Source organism: Pseudophryne corroboree, chromosome 2 (assembly GCF_028390025.1).
Source record: "Pseudophryne corroboree isolate aPseCor3 chromosome 2, aPseCor3.hap2, whole genome shotgun sequence".
In the NCBI taxonomy this organism is placed as follows: domain Eukaryota; kingdom Metazoa; phylum Chordata; class Amphibia; order Anura; family Myobatrachidae; genus Pseudophryne; species Pseudophryne corroboree.
This window is the reverse complement of record NC_086445.1, coordinates 38183606-38210966: the sequence shown is the minus strand read 5'-3', so window position 1 is coordinate 38210966 and position 27361 is coordinate 38183606. Positions and strand designations below refer to the sequence as shown.

The window sequence follows — 27361 nt, the reverse complement described above, 5'->3', positions numbered from 1 at the left end:
GTCTATATGAGACAGCTGTATGGGCAGGAGACCTCCTCCCACAAGATGGCGGCAGCAGGCAGTGACAGGAGTTAGTGTGTGTGACCCTGTGTGCTGCTGCTGCATGGTGTCAGCTGTCTGCACGGGCAGGTAAGGGGGCAGCAGGCAGGGGGAGAGGTGATGCAGGCTCAGGCTGTCACAGGGTCAGTGCAGCCCCCTCCCCAGCAGCAGCCATTACCACTCTGTATATACAGCCCTGGGGAGTAATGGGCTCATCACCCTGCCTTGCACACACTAGGGGGTATGTGGTCTCTCTCTCTCTCTCTCTCTCATGACTAGGACTCCCCAGCTCTATTCTGCCTCCACAGATCATTCTGGAACTTCCACAAAGTTATAGGAGTAATGTATTAGCTGTGCTGGCTGTGCAGCATTTTACAGTTCTGATAATTATTTATTTTCCTTTATTTTAACTACCTTAATAAAGGGGTGCCCACATTTCTCCCCCCCCGAGCTGTTGCCAGACGAGCCTTTGTAATGCTGCTCGGCTGTACTGCTATATGTTGATATGCTTGCGGTCGTGCTAATGACTCCAGGCATGCAGAATATATATATATATATATCTGTGCAGGCCTTCTTCCAGTGGCTAACATAGGGGTTCCTCAGTCATGATGGTGGCATACAGTTATGGTTGGTTCTAAATCGGGGTGGGAGAAGGGACCTTCTGATGTCACTAGGGGAGGAGCTACGTCTGAACAGGGTACCCGAAAAGTACCCTCGCGGACTCTCTTCGCTCGCCACCTGATTACTAAAGGTAATAGTTGGTGGCGTGGATAGTAGACGAACTATCCCGCTGGCATAGCTCCTCCCGCTTGTATCGTGCCTCCTCCCCCAGACGTAAAAGGTCCCTTAAGCCACTTGAATCTAGCATCTACCATACAGTTATACCGTGCATAGATTTGGAAGTGCTTCCAGGTGCCCTGATTACTGTTCTCACAGGCAAAGCTCCTAGAGGGCGCTCTGACACAGCTGTGTGCCAAGTGGAGATGGGCGTTAAGGGTAAATGCCCCTTTTTCCAAGCGTAAGTGTGGTGCAAGTCCATCCTGATGCTGATGACGAGCGTCAAAGCCAAGCGCCCGGCTGGAACGTCATGTTCTGGAGATTACAATGTGTATGAGTTATGCTGAATGCTTCCAGCTCACTGTGGTTTTTCCCAGGTTTCGCCAGAATGCTCTGACCCCGAGACATTGTTATAAGAGGCGGAGAGTTCCTGGGACCTTACCCTATGTCGCCTGTGAGGGATAAGAATCCAATGACTGACACCATCCTGAATCTCACCCTGGAGATCATCTACTTGCTGACCGGAGAGGTGAACCTGTCTCCCTAACTCGCTAGCCTGACCTCACAAACTCACGGCCCGTATCTATACTATTTAATGAGGCTTGCCCCCTCCAGCACCTCATTGTAAGCGTTCACTCCCAACTTGGGTAGGGGCCCTGTCCTGTTATTTAAAGAAATATCAGAGGACTCCATATTCAGTTCTCGGAGTACTGGAGCGGCCAGGAGCATTTACATTGTTTGGGGCAGGAGGTGTGTAGTGAAGGTGACACCTGATTGGACAGGTGCCGAGACCATATAATCACATGCTGACATTACATGCACGATTACAACTGTTGAAAAGTCTTTATTTAAGTTGTGAGTCATTCAGAACTCTGTATACGTATTACATAGGGGATATATGGTCGCTGGGGCATCCTCAATAAATTAATCTCCACCTGACTGCTACACCGGGCTACTGATGGCAATTGGTGTAGTTACCATCGATGCCAATATGACAAGTGGCCATTGATGGTTTCCAAATACGCAATGGATGACAATAGATGGTTTCACCAACCGATGGTCAACCCTGTTCTTTGACTGTCTGGCCCGTGGGCCAATCAGAACCTTTGGGTGGGGCTTTGCCAGTGTTGATGGGTGGTGCTATGCTTCATGTCCCAGACACCTTTTTAAAAAACAAAAAGAAACACATTTGTTTATGCTCTGCCATCGATGACGGGAAACCATCTGGTTCTCCCCCATCGATGGCAAAAGCATTCGGCATCGGCCACAAACCGTCAATGATTATGATTCATATTTTTGGGAGGGTGCCCTAAATGGACCACACCAATAACTACCATTGGTGTAACCATATCATAGATGATACCCGTAACTCTGTGGTGATTGGTGCTTTTATAGGACTATATTGTTGTGAAGAAGCTGAGAGAACATGAGCCAAAGTGCGTGGCGGACAAAGCCCGCAGGTCCCGGACCCCCATGATGGAGCCTCCGCCTCGCTTGCTGAGACGTGAGAGAAACAAGGACCGGAAGATTCTGCTGATCACCAACAGGATCATTCAGCTGCTGACTGGCGAGGTGATTGCTGGGAAGGGGCATTGTACAGTGGCGTCGGGGGCCAGCGTGTCTGGGTGATGTCTGTATTGTTGTGTGTGCCGGGTCTCTGTATAGTATGAGGATGATGTCACTGTCTATTTCTCCTCCGAGGAGTGGGAGTACATGGAAGAACACAAACACCGGTACCAGGACACGATGGCAGAGCAGAGTTACACCAGGGACTCGGAGGGTAAGTAAAGTGGTTACAACTACTCTCTCTGTTCCGTTGCATTGAATGGTTCTGCAATAGAACCAAACTGGTGTAAAATCCCTTCTTATAACAGGGCTTATGACATTTCATCTGACAAGTGATGAAACAATACTGAACAGGTTAAAATGGTTTCCCACCTTCAGGTGACTTTCACTTGCTGGCGTCATCATGCAACTTTTACTGGCTACATTACTTTGGCTGTCTTATGATTTTGGGTTTAGTGTATATCATCTGGCGTAGTTGTTTATTATAACTGATCATGCAGTTATGCTGTGTGCCGATCCCTGTGTCGGATATAGCTGCATCTGGACCGCAGCTGTGCCTGGTGGTATCCCGCCGCAATAAAGATAAACCAGCTTTGATTTCATATAGGCGTGGGTGATAAGACCCTAGGCCAGAGGTGGCCAAACAGTCGATCGCGGACATGCGACCAGTCTATCGCGATCCGCCGCCCATCCACCCGAAGCCGCGCCTCTCCTGCCTGCCGCCCTGCCCCTCAGTCTGGTCTCCAGCAGTGACGGCGGAGTGTATAACTCAAATCAGGCGCCGGTTCATTAGCCAATCAGAGCTCGCGGACCGGCGCCTGATTTGAGATATACACGCTGTCGTCACCGCCGGAGATCAGACCGAGGGGCAGGGCAGCAGGCAGGAGAAGCGCACGCTGCGCTCTCCACACACAGCACGGTGAGCAGTACTATGGGGGCATATCTGGCACTGTGGGCACATGGCACTGTGGGGTCATATCTGGCACTGTGGGGTCATATCTGGCACTGGGGGCAAATCTGGCACTGTGGGGGCATATCTGGCACTGTGGGCACATGGCACTGTGGGGGCATATGTGTATCTGGCACTGTGGGGGCATATGTGTTTGAGGTTTATACCTGTGGGGGCCAATGTGTCATTTCTCTAACGACCTTGAGGATGCTGGGACTCCGTAAGGACCATGGGGAATAGACGGGCTCCGCAGGAGATAGTGCACTTTAAGAAAGCTTTGGACTCTGGGTGTGCACTGGCTCCTCCCTCTATGCCCCTCCTCCAGACCTCAGTTTTACACTGTGCCCAGAGCAAGATGGGTGCACTGCAGAGAGCTCTCCTGAGTTCTCTCCCTAAAAGCATTTTTGTTTGGATTTTTTCTCTGCTTTTTCTACTTTTTCACAGGGAGCACTGCTGGCAACAGGCTCCCTGCATCGAGGGACTGAGGAGAGAGGAGCAGACCTTCTTGTCTAAGATAGGCTCTGCTTCCTCGACTACTGGACACCATTAGCTCCAGAGGGGGTGAACGCAGGTTGTTACTGGGCGTCCACCCCCAGAGCCGCGCCGCTGTTCTCCTCACTAGAAGAACAGAAAACAGAAGTCGTCAGGCGGCAGAAGCCTTCAGCTTCACGGAGGTAACGCACAGCACTGCAGCTGTGCGTCATTGCTCCCATACACCTCACACACTCCGGTCACTGTATGGGTGCAGGGCGCAGGGGGAGGGGGAGGGGGAGGGGGGGGGGGGGCGGCGGCGGCGCCCTGGGCAGCAATATAAACACCTCTTATGGCAAAAGACAATATACATGTACAGGTGGGCACTGTACATGTATATAAAAGAGCCCCCGCCATATTTTTGTAAGTTTGAGCGGGACAGAAGCCCGCCGCCGAGGGGGGCGGGGCTTCTTCCTCAGCACTCACCAGCGCCATTTTCTCTCCACAGCACAGCTGAGAGGAAGCTCCCCGGACTCTCCCCTGCTTACACACGGTGAAGGGGTGTTTAAAAGAGAGGGGGGGGGGGGGGCACATAATTGGCGGATAACATATTACACAGCGCTGCTGGGGAAAAACATTTTGTGTTGGTCTCCAGGATCATTGCGCTGGGGTGTGTGCTGGCATACTCTCTCTGTCTCTTCAAAGGGCCTTGACAGGGATACTGTCTTCAGAAAGGGGTTCCCTGTGTGTGTGTGAAGTGTGTCGGTACGAGTGTGTCGACATGTTTGACGAGGAAGGCTCGCTTAATGTGGAGGGGGAGTGCTTGAATGTCATGTAGCCGTCGGCAACGCCGACACCGGAATGGGTGGATATGCTGAATGTCTTGAATGCAAATGTTAATCTATTGTATAAAAGGTTAGACAAGGCAGAAGCTAGGGATCAGTCAGGTAGCCAGTCCATGCCTGTCCCTGTGACGCCAGGCCCTTTGGGGTCTCAGAAGCGCACCATATCCCAGGGTCGATGACACAGATACTGACTCTAGTGTCGACTATGAAGATGCAAAATTACAGCCGAAGGTGGCAAAAGGTATTCGGTACATGATTATTGCCATTAAAGAGGTTTTGCATATTACTGAAGAACCTCTGGTCCCTGACACGAGGGTACACATGTATAAAGGGAAAAAGCCTGAAGTCACCTTTCCATCCTCATTTGAACTAAGTGAATTGTGCGAAAAGGCTTGGGAATCTCCGGATAGTAGACCACAAGTTCCCAAAAGGATTCTTATGGCGTATCCTTTTCCACAAACTGATAGGATACGCTGAGAATCTTCGCCTAAAGTAGACAAGGCGCTCACACGCTTGTCCAAAAAGGTGGCACTGCCTTCTCAGGATACGGCTTCCCTCAAGGAACCTGCTGACCGCAGGCAGGAAATTACCTTGAAGCACATTTACACTCATTCAGGTACTATTGCTAGACCGGCTATGGCGTCGGCCTGGGTTTGTAGTGCGGTTGTGGCATGGGCAGATTCCTTATCTACGGAGATTGACACCTTAGATAGGGATGCTATTCAAATGACCATAGAGCATATCAGAGATGCTGCCTTGTATATGAGAGATGCTCAGAGAGACATTTGTTTATTAAGCTCCAGAATAAATGCTATGTCTATTTCTGCTAGGCGGCTCTTGTGGACCCGACAGTGGACGGGAGATGCCGATTCAAAGCGGCATATGGAGTCCTTGCCTTACAAAGGGGAGGAGTTGTTTGGAGACGGCCTCTCGGACATTGTCGCTATGGCTGGTAAGTCGAATTTCTTACCTTATGTCCCCCCGCAGCATACAAAAAAGGCACCTCATTATCAAATGCAGTCCTTTCGTTCCAATAAAAACAAAAAGGTACGGGGATCGTCCTTTGTTGCCAGAGGGAAAGGTAGGGGAAAGAAGCTGCACACAGCTAGTTCCCAAGAGCAAAAGTCCTCCCCTGCCTCTGCAAAGTCCACCGCATGACGCTGGGGCTTCCCGGGGGGAGGCAGATCTAGTGGGGGCTCGTCTTCGGTTTTTCAGCCACGTCTGGGTTCACTCGCAGGTGGATCCCTGGGCATTAGAGATTGTTTCTCAGGGATACAGGCTGGAATTCGAAGACTTGCCTCCTCGCCGGTTTTTCAAATCGGCTCTGCCGGCTTCCCCGTCAGAGAGGAAGATAGTGTTGGCGGCAATCCAAAAATTGTATGTTCAACAGGTGATAGTCACAGTTCCTCATCTCCAGCAAGGAGAGGGATATTACTCGACCCTGTTTGTGGTTCCGAAACCGGACGGTTTGGTCAGAGCCATTTTAAACCTAAAATCTCTGAACCTGTACTTGAAAAGGTTCAAGTTCAAGATGGAATCACTCAGGGCGGTCATCGCCAGCCTGGAGGGGGGGGGGGGGATTGGATGGTGTCCCTGGACATAAAGGATGCATACCTTCATGTTCCGATATTCCCCCCTCATCAGGCGTTTCTGAGATTTGCAGTGCAGGACTGTCACTACCAATTTCAGACGTTGCCGTTTGGGCTTTCCACGGCCCCGAGGATTTTCACCAAGGTAATGGCGGAAATGATGGTGCTCCTGCGCAAGCATGCAGTCACAATTATCCCATACTTGGACGATCTCCTCATAAAGGCGAGATCTCGGGAGAAGTTGCTGGACAGCGTGTCTCTGTCCATGAAGACGTTGCAGATACACGGCTGGATTCTCAATATACCGAAGTCCCAGCTAGTCCCTACAACGCGTCTGACCTTTTTGGGCCTGATTCTAGACACAGACCAGGAAAAGGTTTTTCTTCCGATCGAAAAGGTTCAGGAGCTCATAGCCATGGTCAGGAACCTATTAAAACCAAATAAGGTTTCAGTGCATCATTGCACGCGGGTCCTGGGGAAGATGGTGGCTTCATACGAGGCCATCCCTTTCGGCAGGTTCCATGCGAGGACCTTTCAATGGGACCTCTTGGACAAGTGGTCCGGGTCCCATTTACGAATGCATCAAAGGATCACCCTGTCTCCCAGGACCAGGGTATCTCTCCTGTGGTGGCTGAACAGTGCTCACCTGCTAGAGGGTCGCAGGTTCGGCATTCAGGACTGGGTCCTGGTGACCACGGACGCAAGCCTCCGAGGCTGGGGAGCAGTAACACTGGGAAGAAATTTCCAAGGTCTCTGGTCAAACCTAGAGACTTGTCTCCACATCAACGTCCTGGAGTTGAGGACCATATACAACGCCCTGTGTCAAGCGGAGGAATTGCTTCGGAGAAAACCGGTTCTGATTCAGTCGGTCACGGCAGTGGCTCATATAAACCGGCAAGGCGGAACAAGGAGCAGAGTGGCCATGGCAGAAGCGACCAGGATTCTACGCTGGGCGGAAGGCCATGTAAGCGCACTATCAGCAGTGTTCATCCCGGGGGTGGACAACTGGGAAGCGGACTTCCTCAGCAGGCACGACCTGCATCTGGGAGAGTGGGGACTTCATCAAGAAGTCTTCGCACAGATCACGGATCGATGGGGACTGCCTCAAATCGACATGATGGCATCCCGTCTCAACAAAAAGCTAAAGCTGTATTGCGCCAGGTCAAGGGACCCTCAGGCGGTAGCGGTAGACGCTCTGGTGACACCTTGGGTGTTCAGATCGGTCTATGTGTTTCCTCCTCTTCCTCTCATACCCAAAGTGTTGAGAATAATAAGAATGAGCAGGGTCAGAACAATCCTCATTGAGTTGCTCACAGAAGATCCGTGGCCTCTTCCTCTAAGGCAGGACCTGCTGCGGCAGGGGCCCTGTCTGTTCCAAGACTTAACGCGGCTGCGTTTGACGGCATGGCGGTTGAACGCCGGATCCTAGCGGAAAAAGGAATTCCGGAGGAAGTCATTCCTACCCTGATCAAGGCTAGGAAAGACGTGACGTTAAAACATTATCACTGTATATGGCGGAAATATGTTTCTTGGTGTGAGGCCAGAGCTGCTCCTACGGAGGAGTTCCATTTGGGCCGTCTGCTTCACTTCCTTCAAACAGGAGTGACTTTGGGCCTAAAATTAGGGTCCATAAAGGTCCAAATTTCGGCCTTATCCATTTTCTTTCAAAGAGAATTAGCCTCTCTTCCTGAAGTACAGACTTTTGTGAAGGGGGTGCTGCATATTCAGCCTCCCTTTGTGCCTCCGGTGGCGCCTTGGGATCTTAACGTGGTGTTAAGTTTCCTCAAGTCACCTTGGTTTGAACCACTCAAAACTGTGGAGTTGAAATACCTCACGTGGAAAGTGGTCATGTTGTTGGCATTAGCTTCGGCTAGACGTGTTTCAGAATTGGCGGCTTTATCACATAAAAGCCCATACTTGGTTTTTCACGTGGATAGGGCAGAGTTGAGGACTCGTCCTCAATTTCTGCCAAAGGTGGTCTCATCTTTTCATATGAACCAACCTATTGTCGTGCCTGTGGCTACACGGGACTTGGAGGATTCAGAGTCCCTGGATGTGGTCAGGGCTTTGAAGATTTATGTGACCAGAACGGCTAGAATCAGGAAGACTGAAGCTCTGTTTGTTCTGTATGCGGCCAACAAGGTTGGCGCTCCTGCTTCAAAGCAGACTATTGCTCGTTGGATCTGTAACACGATTCAGCAGGCGCATTCTACGGCAGGATTGCCGTTACCGAAATCGGTTAAGGCCCATTCCACTAGGAAAGTGGGCTCTTCTTGGGCGGCTGCCCGAGGGGTCTCGGCATTACAGTTGTGCCGAGCAGCTACTTGGTCGGGGTCTAACATCTTTGCAAAGTTCTATAAGTTTGATACCCTGGCTGAGGAGGACCTCCTGTTTGCTCAATCGGTGCTGCAGAGTCATCCGCACTCTCCCGCCCGTTTGGGAGCTTTGGTATAATCCCCATGGTCCTTACGGAATCCCAGCATCCTCAAGGACGTTGGAGAAAATAAGATATTACTTACCGGTAAATCTATTTCTCGTAGTCCGTAGAGGATGCTGGGCGCCCGTCCCAAAGTGCGGACTTCTTCTGCAAGACTTGTATATAGTTATTGCTTACATAAGGGTTATGGTTTAGTTTATCGGTTGAACCGAGGCTATGTTGTTGTTCATACTGTTAACTGGGTAGTTTATCACAAGTTATACGGTGTGGCTGGTATGGATCTCGCCCTTAGATTTACAAAAATCCTTCCTCGTACTGTCCATCTCCTCTGGGCACAGTTTCCCTAACTGAGGTCTGCAGGAGGGGCATAGAGGGAGGAGCCATTGCACACCCAGAGTCCAAAGCTTTCTTAAAGTGCCCTATCTCCTGCGGAGCCCGTCTATTCCCCATGGTCCTTACGGAGTCCCAGCATCCTCTACGGACTACGAGAAATAGATTTACCAGTAAGTAAAATCTTATTTTCGTGCGAGACAGTCATTACACTCTGTGCAGCAAGGCTACGTCCCTTTTTTTGTTATACCACGCCCACTTTTTGTTATGCCACACCCACTTTTTTGTTAGACCACACCCCTTTTTCTGGACGCACGCCTGCGGCGCGCGCTATTATTCCACCTAGGTAGATCACAAAAGCTTTTCAGCTTTTAAAGTAGATCGCTGACTCCAAAAGTCTGGCCACCCCTGCCCTACGCAGAACGGGCACAGCTCTGTGTAATGGCTGCGGTAGGCAGCCAATAAATGAAAGTTGCCTGAGGGTGGAAAACCCATTTACTCTGTGATGTGGAATTGTGTTAGTTGTCTCCATGTTTCTTTTTGCAATTGTGGCAGAACATTGAAATGAACTGCTCAATGCACACACAACATGGTGCAAAAAGCTTTGTTTCCTAAACTCTACTAGTAACAAATGTTTATTGTAAAATGCCCCATTCGCTTAGTAACTTAGTATATTTTCCCGTTCACCTACATGAGCGTCAGCAGCAACACATTTCAAATGATCTTTAATCTATTGGTTCCTGTATTTTAGAAAATAAAGGACACCGGTGGTGGGGGATATTTAACAGTTTTTGGTGTCTATGTACTAAGCCTTGGAGAAAGATAAAGTAATAGCCAATCAGCTCCTGTCATGTTACCAGTAGCGGATCTTGCCACGGGCAAGCAGGACTTTTGCCCGGGGCGCCGCCTTCCGGAGGGCGCTGGCGCCATCCGGAGGGCTCCGCACCGTGGCAAGATCTGCCACTGCTGCCCGCTGCGTCCCCCATCCGCCTCCGCTGCCGTCCCCGTCCGCCTCCTGTGAAGGGAACTAGACGCTATGCGTCTAGTTTCCCTTCGTGGAGAGTAACTTTGCTGAGCGGTGCGCGATGACGTCATCGCGCACCGCACAGCAAAGGTCCTCTCCACGAAGGGAACGAGACGCATAGCTGTGTTTGAACAATGGAGCTGATTGGCTGGAGCACCATTTAACATTCGTAACGAGTGATAACAAGAATATCAGTCGTTATTAAATCTGCCCCTTTATCTCCATCCACTTTATCTCTCTCCAAAGCTTAGTACATAGACCCCCCATTGTTAGTTGGGCTTTGGGGCTTATTATAGTACATAGTACAGTCTTTCATTCATCCCTAAAACAAAACAAGTCTGATTATCCGGATGTCTGGAATTATGCTGCATATTTTGCATTACACTGACCAGGCGGTGATGGAGAAAATCCGGAACTGTCAGAAATAAGTGGCTGTGATTCAGAGGAAGGTTCTACGTGCTGTCAGGGTGAGGAGGAAAGTCCAGATTCTTGTACCCGTCCCTGTTCTCCGGGGTCTATAGAGAAAGAGACCGGGATTGTCACCCAGGATTGTCAGGTAGGGGTCTTCCAGCTCTGCTTCCTCACATGTCTCACATTGCAGAATATAGGGCCTAATTCAGACCTGATCGCAGCAGCAAATTTGTTAGCAGTTGGGCAAAACCATGTGCACTGCAGGTGGGGCAGATGTAATATGTGCAGAGAGAGTTAGATTTGGGTGGGTTATTTTGTTTCTGTGCAGGGTAAATACTGGCTGCTTTATTGTTACACTGCAATTTAGATTGCAGACTGAACACACCCCACACAAATCTAATTCTCTCTCTGCACATGTTACATCTGCCCCCCTGCAGTGCACATGGTTTTGCCCAATTGCGAACAAATTTGCTGCTGCGATCAGGTCTGAATTAGGCCCATAGTGTGATTCCCGTGTGTGTTGCATGTTCTTGTATAGCAGGAGGAGTCGGGAGACGGGATATCACCGCAGCAAGATGAGGAAGAGGCCGTTCCTGCCGAGATCAGCTCAGGTGAGAGAGACACAGGTGTGATTGTGGTATTAGTCTGCTGTAGCCTATGGGCTACACTTTGCATAATCTGCCGGCAGAGGGAAACCCTCCCCAGCAATGGCCGCTGCCATATTTGATCACCGGGACCGCACGCGCATTAGCTGCCACTCCGTACACACTGTCACTGAGCACAGCTCCGCTTCCTGTACGGCTGTCAGTCAGGATAACAGGGAGTAGGTGAGGCTGTCGGGGGCAGGTGAGTGAGGAAGAGCAGGGGGAGCACATTGTCACTGAGCACAGCTCCGCTTCCTGTACGGCTGTCAGTCAGGATAACAGGGGGTAGGTGAGGCTGTTAGGGGCAGGTGGGGGAGGAAGAGCAGGGGGAGCACATTGTCACGGAGCACAGCTCCGCTTCCTGTACGGCTGTCAGTCAGGATAACAGGGAGTAGGTGAGGCTGTCGGGGGCAGGTGGGGGAGGAAGAGCAGGGGGAGCACACTGTCACTGAGCACAGCTCCGCTTCCTGTACGGCTGTCAGTCAGGATAACAGGGAGTAGGTGAGGCTGTCGGGGGCAGGTGGGGGAGGAAGAGCAGGGGGAGCACATAGTCACTGAGCACAGCTCCGCTTCCTGTACGGCTGTCAGTCAGGATAACAGGGGGTAGGTGAGGCTGTCGGGGGCAGGTGGGGGAGGAAGAGCAGGGGGAGCACATTGTCACTGAGCACAGCTCCGCTTCCTGTACGGCTGTCAGTCTGGATAACAGGGAGTAGGTGAGGCTGTCGGGGGCAGGTGGGGGAGGAAGAGCAGGGGGAGCACATTGTCACTGAGCACAGCTCCGCTTCCTGTACGGCTGTCAGTCAGGATAACAGGGAGTAGGGGAGGCTGTCGGGGGGCAGGTGAGTGAGGAAGAGCAGGGGGAGCACATTGTCACTGAGCACAGCTCCGCTTCCTGTACGGCTGTCAGTCAGGATAACAGGGAGTAGGTGAGGCTGTTAGGGGCAGGTGGGGGAGGAAGAGCAGGGGGAGCACACTGTCACTGAGCACAGCTCCGCTTCCTGTACGGCTGTCAGTCAGGATAACAGGGAGTAGGTGAGGCTGTCGGGGGCAGGTGGGGGAGGAAGAGCAGGGGGAGCACATAGTCACTGAGCACAGCTCCGCTTCCTGTACGGCTGTCAGTCAGGATAACAGGGAGTAGGTGAGGCTATCGGGGGCAGGTGGGGGAGGAAGAGCAGGGGGAGCACACTGTCACTGAGCACAGCTCCGCTTCCTGTACGGCTGTCAGTCAGGATAACAGGGAGTAGGTGAGGCTGTTAGGGGCAGGTGGGGGAGGAAGAGCAGGGGGAGCACATAGTCACTGAGCACAGCTCCGCTTCCTGTACGGCTGTCAGTCAGGATAACAGGGAGTAGGTGAGGCTGTCGGGGGCAGGTGGGGGAGGAAGAGCAGGGGGAGCACATTATCACTGAGCACAGCTCCGCTTCCTGTACAGCTGTCAGTCAGGATAACAGGGAGTAGGTGAGGCTGTCGGGGGCAGGTGGGGGAGGAAGAGCAGGGGGAGCACATAGTCACTGAGCACAGCTCCGCTTCCTGTACGGCTGTCAGTCAGGATAACAGGGAGTAGGTGAGGCTGTCGGGGGCAGGTGAGTGAGGAAGAGCAGGGGGAGCACACTGTCACTGAGCACAGCTCCGCTTCCTGTACGGCTGTCAGTCAGGATAACAGGGAGTAGGTGAGGCTGTTAGGGGCAAGTGGGGGAGGAAGAGCAGGGGGAGCACATTGTCACTGAGCACAGCTCCGCTTCCTGTACGGCTGTCAGTCAGGATAACAGGGAGTAGGTGAGGCTGTCGGGGGCAGGTGAGTGAGGAAGAGCAGGGGGAGCACATTGTCACTGAGCACAGCTCCGCTTCCTGTACGGCTGTCAGTCAGGATAACAGGGAGTAGGTGAGGCTGTCGGGGGCAGGTGGGGGAGGAAGAGCAGGGGGAGCACACTGTCACTGAGCACAGCTCCGCTTCCTGTACGGCTGCCAGTCAGGATAACAGGGAGTAGGTGAGGCTGTCGGGGGCAGGTGGGGGAGGAAGAGCAGGGGGAGCACATAGTCACTGAGCACAGCTCCGCTTCCTGTACGGCTGTCGGTCAGGATAACAGGGGGTAGGTGAGGCTGTTAGGGGCAGGTGGGGGAGGAAGAGCAGGGGGAGCACACTGTCACTGAGCACAGCTCCGCTTCCTGTACAGCTGTCAGTCAGGATAACAGGGAGTAGGTGAGGCTGTCGGGGGCAGGTGGGGGAGGAAGAGCAGGGGGAGCACATAGTCACTGAGCACAGCTCCGCTTCCTGTACGGCTGTCGGTCAGGATAACAGGGGGTAGGTGAGGCTGTTAGGGGCAGGTGGGGGAGGAAGAGCAGGGGGAGCACATTGTCACTGAGCACAGCTCCGCTTCCTGTACGGCTGTCAGTCAGGATAACAGGGAGTAGGTGAGGCTGTCGGGGGCAGGTGGGGGAGGAAGAGCAGGGGGAGCACACTGTCACTGAGCACAGCTCCGCTTCCTGTACGGCTGTCAGTCAGGATAACAGGGGGTAGGTGAGGCTGTCGGGGGCAGGTGGGGGAGGAAGAGCAGGGGGAGCACACTGTCACTGAGCACAGCTCCGCTTCCTGTACGGCTGTCAGTCAGGATAACAGGGAGTAGGTGAGGCTGTCGGGGGCAGGTGGGGGAGGAAGAGCAGGGGGAGCACACTGTCACTGAGCACAGCTCCGCTTCCTGTACGGCTGTCAGTCAGGATAACAGGGAGTAGGTGAGGCTGTCGGGGGCAGGTGGGGAAGGAAGAGCAGGGGGAGCACATAGTCACGGAGCACAGCTCCGCTTCCTGTACGGCTGTCGGTCAGGATAACAGGGGGTAGGTGAGGCTGTTAGGGGCAGGTGGGGGAGGAAGAGCAGGGGGAGCACATTGTCACTGAGCACAGCTCCGCTTCCTGTACGGCTGTCAGTCAGGATAACAGGGGGTAGGTGAGGCTGTTAGGGGCAGGTGGGGGAGGAAGAGCAGGGGGAGCACATTGTCACTGAGCACAGCTCCGCTTCCTGTACGGCTGTCAGTCAGGATAACAGGGAGTAGGTGAGGCTGTCGGGGGCAGGTGGGGGAGGAAGAGCAGGGGGAGCACACTGTCACTGAGCACAGCTCCGCTTCCTGTACGGCTGTCAGTCAGGATAACAGGGGGTAGGTGAGGCTGTCGGGGGCAGGTGGGGGAGGAAGAGCAGGGGGAGCACATTGTCACTGAGCACAGCTCCGCTTCCTGTACGGCTGTCAGTCAGGATAACAGGGAGTAGGTGAGGCTGTCGGGGGCAGGTGAGTGAGGAAGAGCAGGGGGAGCACACTGTCACTGAGCACAGCTCCGCTTCCTGTACGGCTGTCAGTCAGGATAACAGGGAGTAGGTGAGGCTGTCGGGGGCAGGTGGGGGAGGAAGAGCAGGGGGAGCACATTGTCACTGAGCACAGCTCCGCTTCCTGTACGGCTGTCAGTCAGGATAACAGGGAGTAGGTGAGGCTGTCGGGGGAGGTGAGTGAGGAAGAGCAGGGGGAGCACACTGTCACTGAGCACAGCTCCGCTTCCTGTACGGCTGTCAGTCAGGATAACAGGGAGTAGGTGAGGCTGTCGGGGGCAGGTGGGGGAGGAAGAGCAGGGGGAGCACATTGTCACTGAGCACAGCTCCGCTTCCTGTACGGCTGTCAGTCAGGATAACAGGGAGTAGGTGAGGCTGTCGGGGGCAGGTGGGGGAGGAAGAGCAGGGGGAGCACATTGTCACTGAGCACAGCTCCGTTACCTGTACGGCTGTCAGTCAGGATAACAGGGAGTAGGTGAGGCTGTCGGGGGCAGGTGGGGGAGGAAGAGCAGGAGGAGTACTTTGTCACTGAGCACAGCTCCGCTTCCTGTACAGCTGTCAGTCAGGATAACAGGGAGTAGGTGAGGCTGTCGGGGGCAGGTGGGGGAGGAAGAGCTGAGGGAGCACATTGTCACTGAGCACAGCTCCGCTTCCTGTACGGCTGTCAGTCAGGAAAACAGGGAGTAGGGGAGGCTGTCGGGGGCAGGTGGGGGAGGAAGAGCAGGGGGAGCACATTGTCACTGAGCACAGCTCCGCTTCCTGTACGGCTGTCAGTCAGGATAACAGGGAGTAGGTGAGGCTGTCGGGGGCAGGTGAGTGAGGAAGAGCAGGGGGAGCACACTGTCACTGAGCACAGCTCCGCTTCCTGTACGGCTGTCAGTCAGGATAACAGGGAGTAGGTGAGGCTGTCGGGGGCAGGTGGGGGAGGAAGAGCAGGGGGAGCACATTGTCACTGAGCACAGCTCCGCTTCCTGTACGGCTGTCAGTCAGGATAACGGAGTATGTGAGGCTGTCGGGGGCAGGTGGGGGAGGAAGAGCAGGGGGAGTACATTGTCACTGAGCACAGCTCCGCTTCCTGTACGGCTGTCAGTCAGGATAACGGGGTAGGTGAGGCTGTCGGGGGCAGGTGAGTGAGGAAGAGCAGGGGGAGCACATTGTCACTGATCACAGCTCCACTTCCTGTACAGCTGTTAGTCAGGATAACAGCGAGTAGGTGAGGCTGTCGGGGGCAGGTGAGGGAGGAAAAGCAGGGGGAGCATACTGTCACTGAGCACAGCTCCGCTTCCTGTACGGCTGTCAGTCAGGATAACAGGGAGTAGGTGAGGCTGTTAGGGGCAGGTGGGGGAGGAAGAGCAGGGGGAACACACTGTCACTGAGCACAGCTCCGCTTCCTATACGGCTGTCAGTCAGGATAACAGGGAATAGGTGGGGGAGGAAGAGCAGGGGGAACACATTGTCACTGAGCACAGCTCCGCTTCCTGTACGGCTGTCAGTCAGGATAACAGGGAGTAGGTGAGGCTGTCGGGGGCAGGTGGGGGAGGAAGAGCAGGGGGAGCACATAGTCACTGAGCACAGATCCGCTTCCTGTACGGCTGTCAGTCAGGATAACAGGGAGTAGGTGACGCTGTCGGGGGCAGGTGGGGGAGGAAGAGCAGGGGGAGCACATTGTCACTGAGCACAGCTCCGCTTCCTGTACGGCTGTCAGTCAGGATAACGGAGTAGGTGAGGCTGTCGGGGGCAGGTGGGGAGGAAGGGGAGGAAGAGCAGGGGGAGCACATTGTCACTGAGCACAGCTCCGCTTCCTGTACGGCTGTCAGTCAGGATAACAGGGAGTAGGTGAGGCTGTCGGGGGCAGGTGAGTGAGGAAGAGCAGGGGGAGCACATTGTCACTGAGCACAGCTCCACTTTCTGTACAGCTGTCAGTCAGGATAACAGGGAATAGGTGACGCTGTCGGGGGCAGGTGGGGGAGGAAGAGCAGGGGGATCACATTGTCACTGAGCACAGCTCCGCTTCCTGTACGGCTGTCAGTCAGGATAACAGGGAGTAGGTGAGGCTGTCGGGGGCAGGTGAGTGAGGAAGAGCAGGGGGAGCACATTGTCACTGAGCACAGCTCCGCTTCCTGTACGGCTGTCAGTCAGGATAACGGAGTATGTGAGGCTGTCGGGGGCAGGTGGGGGAGGAAGAGCAGGGGGAGTACATTGTCACTGAGCACAGCTCCGCTTCCTGTACGGCTGTCTGTCAGGATAACGGGGTAGGTGAGGCTGTCGGGGGCAGGTGAGTGAGGAAGAGCAGGGGGAGCACATTGTCACTGATCACAGCTCCACTTCCTGTACAGCTGTTAGTCAGGATAACAGCGAGTAGGTGAGGCTGTCGGGGGCAGGTGAGGGAGGAAAAGCAGGGGGAGCATACTGTCACTGAGCACAGCTCCGCTTCCTGTACGGCTGTCAGTCAGGAAAACAGGGAGTAGGGGAGGCTGTCGGGGGCAGGTGGGGGAGGAAGAGCAGGGGGAGCACATTGTCACTGAGCACAGCTCCGCTTCCTGTACGGCTGTCAGTCAGGATAACAGGGAGTAGGTGAGGCTGTTAGGGGCAGGTGGGGGAGGAAGAGCAGGGGGAACACACTGTCACTGAGCACAGCTCCGCTTCCTATACGGCTGTCAGTCAGGATAACAGGGAATAGGTGGGGGAGGAAGAGCAGGGGGAACACATTGTCACTGAGCACAGCTCCGCTTCCTGTACGGCTGTCAGTCAGGATAACAGGGAGTAGGTGAGGCTGTCGGGGGCAGGTGGGGGAGGAAGAGCAGGGGGAGCACATAGTCACTGAGCACAGATCCGCTTCCTGTACGGCTGTCAGTCAGGATAACAGGGAGTAGGTGACGCTGTCGGGGGCAGGTGGGGGAGGAAGAGCAGGGGGAGCACATTGTCACTGAGCACAGCTCCGCTTCCTGTACGGCTGTCAGTCAGGATAACGGAGTAGGTGAGGCTGTCGGGGGCAGGTGGGGGAGGAAGAGCAGGGGGAGCACTGACAGTTATGCTTTATTATACCCCTTCCCCCATCTACTAGTGCTGCAGTGGGACCCCCAGCTTTCCAGGGCTACTGATCTTATACCTGTGATAATGAACCTGTCCTTGCTTTATTGCCATTCTCAGGTGTGAGGATGATTTTGGTCCTTGCACACAAACGTGAGTGTGCTCCTGTATAGGCCCATGTTATATAGTGCGACCCATCCAGTGGCCGCGTAGCCAGAGAATGGACTAATAGAGAGCAGTGATTAGTTCCCTGAAGTTAGACCTACCTCTCTGCCAGTATAACAAAGCTGAGGTATTCAGGGCGTTTCATTGATGCATATATATACATTTCTCTAACGTCCTAGTGGATGCTGGGGACTCCGTAAGGACCATGGGGAATAGACGGACTCCGCAGGAGACTGGGACTGGGCACTCTAAAGAAAGATTCAGTACTATCTGGTGTGCACTGGCTCCTCCCTCTATGTCCCTTCTCCAGACCCCAGTTAGAATCTGTGCCCGGCCAGAGCTGGGTGCTCCTAGTGGGCTCTCCTGAGCTTGCTAGAAAAGAAAGTATTTTGTCAGGTATTTTATTTTCAGAGAGCTTCTGCTGGCAACAGACTCTCTGCTACGTGGGACTGAGGGGAGAGAAGCAAACCTACTCACGGCAGCTAGGTAGCGCTTCTTAGGCTACTGGACACCATTAGCTCCAGAGGGATCGAACACAGGTACCTAACCTTGATCGTCCGTTCCCGGAGCCGCGCCGCCGTCCCCCTCGCAGAGCCAGAAGTACAGAAGCAGCAGAAGCATGGAGACATCGAAATCGGCGGCTGAAGACTCCTGTCTTCACTTAAGGTAGCGCACAGCGCTACAGCTGTGCGCCATTGCTCCCACAGCACACAGTACACTCCGGTCACTGTAGGGTGCAGGGCGCAGGGGGGGGGCGCCCTGGGCAGCAATTAATTACCTTTTTGGCAAAAATAGACATATATACAGTCTGGGACTGTATATATGCCCGAGCCCCCGCCATTTTTTACACATTAAAGCGGGACAGAAGCCCGCCGCTGAGGGGGCGGGGCCTTCTTCCTCAGCACACCAGCGCCATTTTCTCTTCACAGCTCCGCTGGAAGGACGCTCCCCAGGCTCTCCCCTGCAGTATACAGGTGCAATAAAGGGTAAAAAAGAGAGGGGGGGCACATAAATTTAGGCGCAGAGATATATTTAACAGCAGCTACGGGGTAAACACTAAGGTACAGTGTAATCCCTGGGTTATATAGCGCTGGGGTGTTTGCTGGCATACTCTCTCTCTGTCTCCCCAAAAGCCTTTGTGGGGTCCTGTCCTCAGTCAGAGCATTCCCTGTGTGTGTGCTGTACGCCTGTGTCGACATGTTTGATGAGGAAGGATACGTGGAGGCAGAACAAGTGCAGCTGAGTGTGGTGTCGCCGCCGACGGTGCCGACACCTGATTGGATGGATATGTGGAAGGTGTTAAATGATAATGTAAACTCCTTGCATAACAGATTGGATAAAACTGTAACCTTGGGACAGTCAGGGTCTCAACCCATGCCTGATCCTACAGCGCAGAGGCCGTCAGGGTCTTAAAAGCGCACACTATCCCAGATAGTTGACACAGATGTCGACATGGAATCTGACTCCAGTGTCGATGACGATGAGGCAAAGTTGCAGCCTAAAATGATAAAGCCATCCGCTACATGATTATAGCAATGAAGGATGTATTACACATTTCTGAGGAAAATCCTGTCCTTGACAAGAGGATTTATATGTATGGGGAGAAAAAGTTCCCCCTTCACATGAATTAAATGAATTATGTGAAAAAGCGTGGGATTCCCCTGACAGGAAGGTGATAATTTCCAAGAGATTACTTATGGCGTATCCTTTCCCGCCAACGGACAGGTTACGCTGGGAATCCTCCCCTAGGGTAGACAAAGCATTGACACGCTTGTCTAAGAAGGTGGCCCTGCCGTCTCAGGATACGGCCGCCCTAAAGGATCCTGCGGATAGAAAGCAGGAAGCAATCCTGAAGTCTGTGTATACACATTCTGGCACACTGCTGAGGCCAGCAATTGCTTCGGCCTGGATGTGTAGTGCTGTAGCAGCATGGACGGATACTCTGTCTGAGGAGATAGATACCCTGGACAGGGACACTGTTCTACTGACCCTGGCACATATCAAGGACGCGGTCCTATATATGCGGGATGCCCAGAGGGACATTTGCCTGCTGGGCACTAGAGTAAACGCAATGTCCATTTCTGCCAGAAGGGTCTTATGGACTCTGCAATGGACAGGGGATACCGACTCTAAAAAACACATGGAGGTTTTACCTTATAAGGGTGAGGAATTGTTTGGGGACGGTCTCTCGGACCTAGTTTCCACAGCTACGGCTGGGAAGTCAAATTTCTTGCCTTATGTCCCTCCACAGCCTAAGAAAGCACCGTATTACCAAATGCAGTACTTTCGTTCTCAGAAGAGCAAGAAGGTCAGAGGTGCGTCCTTTCTTGCAAGAGGCAGGGGTAGAGGAAAAAAGCTGCACCATGCAGCTAGTTCCCAGGAACAAAAGTCTTCCCCGGCTTCCAGTAAATACACCGCATGACGCTGGGGCTCCACAGGCGGAGCCAGGAGCCGTGGGGGCGCGTCTCCGACATTTCAGCCACCAGTGGGTTCGCTCACAGGTGGATCCTTGGGCTATACAAATTGTGTCTCAGGGATACAAGCTGGAATTCGAGGTGACGCCCCCTCACCGTTACCTAAAATTGGCCTTCCCAACTTCCCCCATGGAAAGGGAGATAGTGTTGGCGGCAATTCACAAACTTTTTCTCCAGCAGGTGGTGGTAGAGGTTCCCCCCCTTCAACGGGGAAGGGGCTACTATTCCACTATGTTTGTGGTACCGAAACCGGTCGGGTCGGTCAGACCCATTTTAAATTTAAAATCCCTTAACATTTATCTGAAGAAATTCAAGTTCAAAATGGAATCGCTCAGAGCGGTCATTGCAAGCCTGGAAGAGGGGGATTTTATGGTGTCTCTGGACATCAAGGATGCTTACTTGCATGTCCCCATTTATCCGCCTCATCAGGAGTACCTCAGGTTTGTGGTACGGGACTGTCATTACCAATTCCAGACGTTGCCGTTTGGCCTGTCCACGGGACCGAGAGTTTTTACCAAGGTGATGGCGGAAATGATGGTGCTCCTTTGGAAGCAAGGGGTTACAATTATCCCATACTTGGACGATCTCCTCATAAAGGAGAGGTCCAGGGAGCAGTTGCTGATCAGCGTAGCACACTCTCAGGAAGTGTTGCGTCAGCACGGCTGGATTCTGAACATTCCAAAGTCGCAGCTGATTCCTGCGACGCGTCTGCCCTTACTGGGCATGATTCTGGACACAGACCAGAAGAAGGTGTTTCTCCCGGAGGAGAAGGCTCAGGAGCTTGTGACTCTGGTCAGAGACCTCCTAAAGCCAAAACAGGTGTCGGTGCATCACTGCACATGAGTCCTGGGAAAGATGGTGGCGTCATACGAAGCCATTCCCTTCGGCAGGTTCCATGCGAGGATCTTTCAGTGGGATCTGCTGGACAAGTGGTTAGGATCGCATCTTCAGATGCATCGGATGTTCACCCTGTCCCCCAGGGCCAGGGTGTCTCTTCTGTGGTGGCTACAAGGTGCTCGCCTCCTCGAGGGCCGCAGATTCGGCATACAGGACTGGGTCCTGGTGACCACGGATGCAAGCCTCCGAGGGTGGGGGGCAGTCACTCAAGGAAGAAACTTCCAAGGGCTGTGGTCAAGTCAGGAGACTTGTCTGCACATAAATATCCTGGAGCTACGGGCCATATACAACGCCCTGAGTCAAGCGGAGCCTCTGCTTCGAGACCAACCAGTGCTGATTCAGTCAGACAACATCACGGCAGTCGCTCATGTAAACCGCCAGGGCGGCACAAGAAGCAGGGTGGCAATGGCGGAAGCCACCAGGATTCTTCATTGGGCGGAGAATCACATGCAAGCACTGTCAGCAGTGTTCATTCCGGGAGTGGACAACTGGGAAGCAGACTTCCTCAGCAGACACGACCTCCACCCGGGAGAGTGGGGACTTCATCAAGAAGTCTTCACGCAGATTGTAAATCGATGGGAACTGCCACAGGTGGACATGATGGCGTCCCGGCTTAAAAAAAAAAAAAAAATTGAAGAGGTATTGCGCCAGGTCAAGAGACCCTCAGGCGATAGCTGTGGACGCACTGGTGACACCGTGGGTATTCCAGTCGGTCTATGTGTTTCCTCCTCTTCCTCTCATACCCAGGGTACTGAGAATCGTAAGAAAAAGAGGAGTCAGAACAATACTCATTGTTCCGGATTGGCCAAGAAGGACTTGGTACCCGGAACTGCAAGAAATGCTCACAGAGGACCCATGACCTCTGCCTCTCAGACAGGACCTGTTGCAACAGGGGCCCTGTCTGTTCCAAGACTTACCACGGCTGCGTTTGACGGCATGGCGGTTGAACGCCGGATCCTAGCAGAAAAGGGCATTCCGGATGCAGTTATTCCTACGCTGATAAAGGCTAGGAAGGACGTGACAGCAAAACATTATCCATTTTCTTTCAAAAAGAACTGGCTTCACTGCCTGAGGTTCAGACGTTTGTTAAGGGAGTGCTGCATATTCAGCCTCCTTTTGTGCCACCAGTGGCACCTTGGGATCTTAACGTGGTCTTGGGTTTCCTGAAATCCCACTGGTTTGAGCCACTTAAGACAGTGGAGCTAAAGTATCTCACGTGGAAAGTGGTCATGCTGTTGGCCTTGGCTTCAGCTAGGCGTGTGTCAGAATTGGCGGCTTTGTCATGTAAAAGCCCCTATCTGGTTTTCCATATGGATAGGGCAGAATTGCGGACTCGTCCGCAGTTTCTATCAAAGGTGGTGTCATCTTTTCATTTGAACCAACCCATTGTGGTGCCTGCGGCTACTCGTGACTTGGAGGATTCCAAGTTGCTTGATGTAGTCAGGGCTTTGAAGATCTATGTTGCCAGGACGGCTGGAGTCAGGAAAACTGACTCGCTGTTTATCCTGTATGCATCCAACAAGCTGGGTGCTCCTGCTTCAAAGCAAACCATTGCTCGCTGGATCTGTAACACGATTCAGCAGGCTCATTCTGCGGCTGGATTGCCGCATCCAAAATCAGTGAAAGCCCATTCCACAAGGAAGGTGGGCTCTTCTTGGGCGGCTGCCCGAGGGGTCTCGGCATTACAGCTTTGCCGAGCTGCTACTTGGTCGGGTTCAAACACATTTGCAAAATTCTACAAGTTTGATACCCTGGCTGAGGAGGACCTGGTGTTTGCCCATTCGGTGCTGCAGAGTCATCCGCACTCCCGCCCGTTTGGGAGCTTTGGTATAATCCCCATGGTCCTTATGGAGTCCCCAGCATCCACTAGGACGTTAGAGAAAATAAGAATTTACTCACCGGTAATTCTATTTCTCGTAGTCCGTAGTGGATGCTGGGCGCCTTTCCTAAGTGCGGACTTTCTGCAATACGTGTATATAGTTATTGCTTAACAAAGGGTTATGGTGATGTAGCATCGGTTGAGTGATGCTCAGTTGTTGTTCATACTGTTAACTGGGTAAGTTTATCACAAGTTGTACAGTGTGATTGGTGTGGCTGGTATGAGTCTTACCCTGGATTCCAAAATCCTTTCCTTGTAATGTCAGCTCTTCCGGGCACAGTTTCCTTAACTGATGTCTGGAGGAGGGGCATAGAGGGAGGAGCCAGTGCACACCAGATAGTACCTAATCTTTCTTTAGAGTGCCCAGTCCCAGTCTCCTGCGGAGCCCGTCTATTCCCCATGGTCCTTACGGAGTCCCCAGCATCCACTACGGACTACGAGAAATAGAATTACCGGTGAGTAAATTCTTATTTTCTGTATCCATTCCCCGCAGGTGGGTGCAGCTCTAGAACTCCGGCAGACCGCTGTGAGACCCCTCTGTACTCTCCGGGCTGTATAGAGGAAGAGAACAGGACTGTGACACAGGAATATCAGGTAGAGGAACCTGCTCTGACCTCTCCTCCTCGCACATCCGCTCCTCACATTGCAGGATATTGTGTTATTCCCATGTCCTCGCCCTGTGTGTGACTCCTATAGAGATGTCCCGTGTAACGTGTGGGCGGGACACGTATGTGACACATGTTCTTGTATGACAGGAGGGAAGCAGGATATCTCCCGAGCAGTGTAAGGAAGAGGCCGTCGCTGCTGAGATCAGCTCAGGTGAGAGAGTGTTTACAAGGATAGTACATATGTGTGAGACTGAGAACTATGTGTTCATGTATGTTATATACATTCAAGCTGTGGATTACCCATTAAATACTCGTTCCTTGGCAGGACTAGTTAGGAAAAAAAAGCTAATTTAAATTCAAAATATGTTAATTTGATGTTCTACCTCTTTCAATGGGGTGTGGTTCATAGGGTCAACAGGATGCTAGGTCGACATGGTCTAGGTCGACAGGTCAAAAGGTCGACATGAGTTTTTGGGAAAAAAATGGGTGTCATTTTCCTGTACAGTGACCGGGAACCCCAATTAGTGCACCGTGTCCCCTCGCATTGCTTGCGCTTTGGGCCTGTGCCGAGCGCAGCGGAGAGAGGCACCTTGCCTCTCTCCACTACCGCCGCGCTCGGCAGAGGTTACTATTCCCAATCGTAGTCAGCGTGGATCGTTAAGTATGATAAAGTTTAAAAAAAGATGAAAAAAAAAAAACTCATGTTGATCTTTTGCCCTGTCGACCTAGAACATCTCGACCTAGAGACCCTGTCGACCTAGTTACGGTCAACCAGTAGTGGTCGACCTAAACATTGGCAACCTAGTTACTGTCGACCTAGAGACCGGATTCCCTTTCAATGATCTCCCCTTAATTTGTAGACGATGTAGACGTCACATCCCTGACTCCCTAACACTTTCCCTCTCTTCAGCTCTTGTGGCCAGAAGGGAAGGGCACCTCCAACAACATGACGCTGCGTTTTGTGCTTCAGAAAGGGACTTTACTAACGACGTCGCCCAGAATTACCTGTCGACAAAACTCCGCAGCGAAACCTCCTCCCTCACCTGGACGAGATCAGTGACTATCCAGGATAATGAGCCGTCCTCACGCCGAGAACTTAAACTGGCCGAGTCCGTGACGGAACGCCTGAGGGCCAAGTATTCCTACAACCCTCCGAACAAACGCAGGAAAGGAAATCCAGTTCCACTCAGAAAAGAAGAGCAGAATATATTCACTACGTGGGAGGACAAACTCGATAACGAACTGGATTTCATCTCAAACCTGGAACCCAGCGAGCACACGGCGTACCAATGCCCCCACTGCCAGGACTGCTTCATTAATGCCTCGGATTTCCTCACGCACCAGGCCCTTCACAAAGCAGAGTCGTGGCTTCCTCTGCTTTACAAGACGCCGCCTTTCCCGGTCGCAGACTCTGGCGCCAAGCAGAAACAGTTTGCGTGTTTTGAATGCGGGAAGTGTTTTATGTACAACTCTGCGCTCATTAGACACCAGAGAATTCACACGGGGGAGAGGCCCTTTGTCTGCTCGGAGTGTGGAAAGTGCTTTTCCCAGAACACTCACCTCGCTAAACATCGCAAGAACCATCAGACGCCCGCCTGAGTTACTGTATATATCTATATAGCTTGGGGTGTGATACATAATCCCTGGGTTCGGGTTGCCGGCGGTCACATGACTGATACCGGAATCCCGCAACTGAGAATCACAACATTTATTAGGGGTAAGTTATCTAATCTGCTTGTTACCCGGCGTCTTGGAAGCCATTTTGGATCGGCCAATGACTGTGTTGAGTTTTGGAGTGTAAAGTTTGTATTCGGAAAGCATCAATGTAAATAATCAGGATTTTTTTTGTTTTGTTAGATTTGTGTTTTCTGGTCCCAATATGAAAATTATAATATTGAGCACAATAATCTGCTTTCCTAGGGTTAGATGAGGAATTAAAATGTAGATTTGCACTTTTATTTTTTGGTTGTTTTACAAAGTGTTATTTATATTCACTTTTTTGAACAGTTATTTTTATGTACAGTATGTTATTTACAACCTAATTACATACGTCCGGAGAAAAGTTACCCATTTGTTTTCCTGTCTTTATTTTTATTTTTTTCCATTAGTGTTTTAAACTGTGCTGGTCCTGAGGATTGTCTGTAAGGAGCTCATGTGGATTATGGTCGACAGGTCAAAAGGTCAACATGATTTTTTATTTATTTTTTCGTCATTTTCTCCGTACAGTGACTGGGAACCCCAATTAGTGCACCGTGTCCCCTCGCTTGGCTAGCAATGCTCGCCATGCTTCGGGCAAGGTGCCTCGCTGCGCTTGGCACAGGTTACTATTCCCAATCGTAGTCCGCGTGGATCGTTAAGTATGAAAAAGTAAAAAAATAGAAACATTTTGTAAAAAACCCATGTCGACCTTTTGACCTGTCAACCTAGTTACTGTCGACCTAGAGACTAGATCCCAAATTATTCGGTGACAGATGTGACTCGGCTACAGATTATTTGACACTCCTCCCTTCTCTTTGTATAGTCTTTTTTGTAACGTTGCGAAGAACAAAACAAAAAGTAGTTTTGTAATATTTCTGAAAGGTATTGACAAACTTCACCACTGCGACCACTGTCCATCCTCTTTCGGTCAGGCGTTCCGATGTAACCTCAGCAGGTCAGTGGAAGGACCAGTCGCCAACCTCTCTGTCAAATGTCTCCCAATATTATATAGTGTATTCCATAACGCTCCATTGATGGAATTGTCTATTGCTGGTGTCTAGAACATTGCACTTTTCATGCAGCAACTTGAGGTTGATCTGCGGCTGCCACTGAAGCTGAATTATTTGCAGGTGGGTTGTTAGGTGCAAATACTACATGATGGTGATGAAGGCTGTCAGATCTAGCGAATCACTTGTGATTGGCTACTGACAGTGATTGGTCCTTTCTTTATTGTCCAGGCACAGAATATGCTACGTTGAGCATGTTAATACAACACAGGGAGGGGTTCCAGTTGCCCTGAAACCACCCTTCCTCACCGAATCGCCAGTGGCTACTACATGCAGTATAAAGGGCGGGATGAAGCTGCTGCACATGCCCTGTGGTAGCAGATTTTCCTACCAAGCCAGCTGTGTGTGTGTCTGTGGATCTGATTGCTAAATCATCGCACCAGAGAGAGAATCTGGTAAGTGGGTTACAGTGATCACTGGGCCTGCATGTGTCTGACGTACTGTATTATTTCTCTAGCATCCATAAGGGATATTGGAGGAACCTAGGGGGTAATTCCAAGTTGATCGCAGCAGGATTTCTGTTAGCAGTTGGGAAAAACCATGTGCACTGCAGGGGAGGCAGATTTAACATGTGCAGAGAGAGTTAGATTTGGGTGGGTTATTTTGTTTCTGTGCAGGGTAAGTACTGCATTCTTTATTGTTACACTGCAATTTAGATTTCAGTTTGAACACACCCCACCCAAATCTAACTCTCTCTGCACATGTTATGATAATGTTGATTATCTTTACAGGAATAAAAGCTATACCTTAAACACACATCAATACACTTTAAACCTTTAGCCGCTGCGGCCGCTATACTTAGTTCACACTCTACGCACCTTTTACGCTATTTGCGGACAGAGTCCCGTACAGTGTACGGACTTTGCGTACACACGCCGCGCTGACAGTACAAAGTACTCTCAGCGCGTACACACCCAGAGATACACTTAAAACCTTCTACAGCAATGCAATAATAATACACTTTAAGCCTTAGCAGGGCAATGAGCACACGACACCAATTGTGATTAACCGCTGGGTTCCGACACCACAGTGGATTATTTCTGAAAGGGGGTTTACAATACAAATTATACACTACAATACAAACAATATATATAACAGAATAATGGCTACAGGTCAATGTACATACGTGAGAATATTCGCGTGCGCTTC

At 52.0% G+C, this 27361-nt stretch overlaps 1 protein-coding gene across 3 annotated transcripts; it reads left to right on the top strand.

Annotated features, from left to right (window-relative positions):
• LOC134996257 (oocyte zinc finger protein XlCOF7.1-like) lies at positions 1-25513 on the top strand. 3 transcript variants are annotated; one of them, XM_063951175.1, is made up of 9 exons: positions 1-129; positions 1194-1345; positions 2212-2388; positions 2521-2596; positions 10420-10583; positions 10977-11049; positions 23333-23433; positions 23595-23658; positions 24358-25513. In XM_063951175.1, exons 2-9 carry the CDS (start codon positions 1262-1264, stop codon positions 25044-25046), a joined length of 1428 nt encoding a protein of 475 aa, XP_063807245.1. In that variant the 5' UTR covers positions 1-129; positions 1194-1261; the 3' UTR covers positions 25047-25513. The 3 variants fall into 3 exon arrangements, with proteins under 3 accessions (XP_063807245.1, XP_063807244.1, XP_063807243.1); XM_063951174.1 differs by having other exon boundaries at positions 2-129; positions 2518-2596; positions 10980-11049; XM_063951173.1 differs by having other exon boundaries at positions 4-129; positions 2518-2596.
• The last annotated feature ends 1848 nt before the right edge of the window (positions 25514-27361 follow it).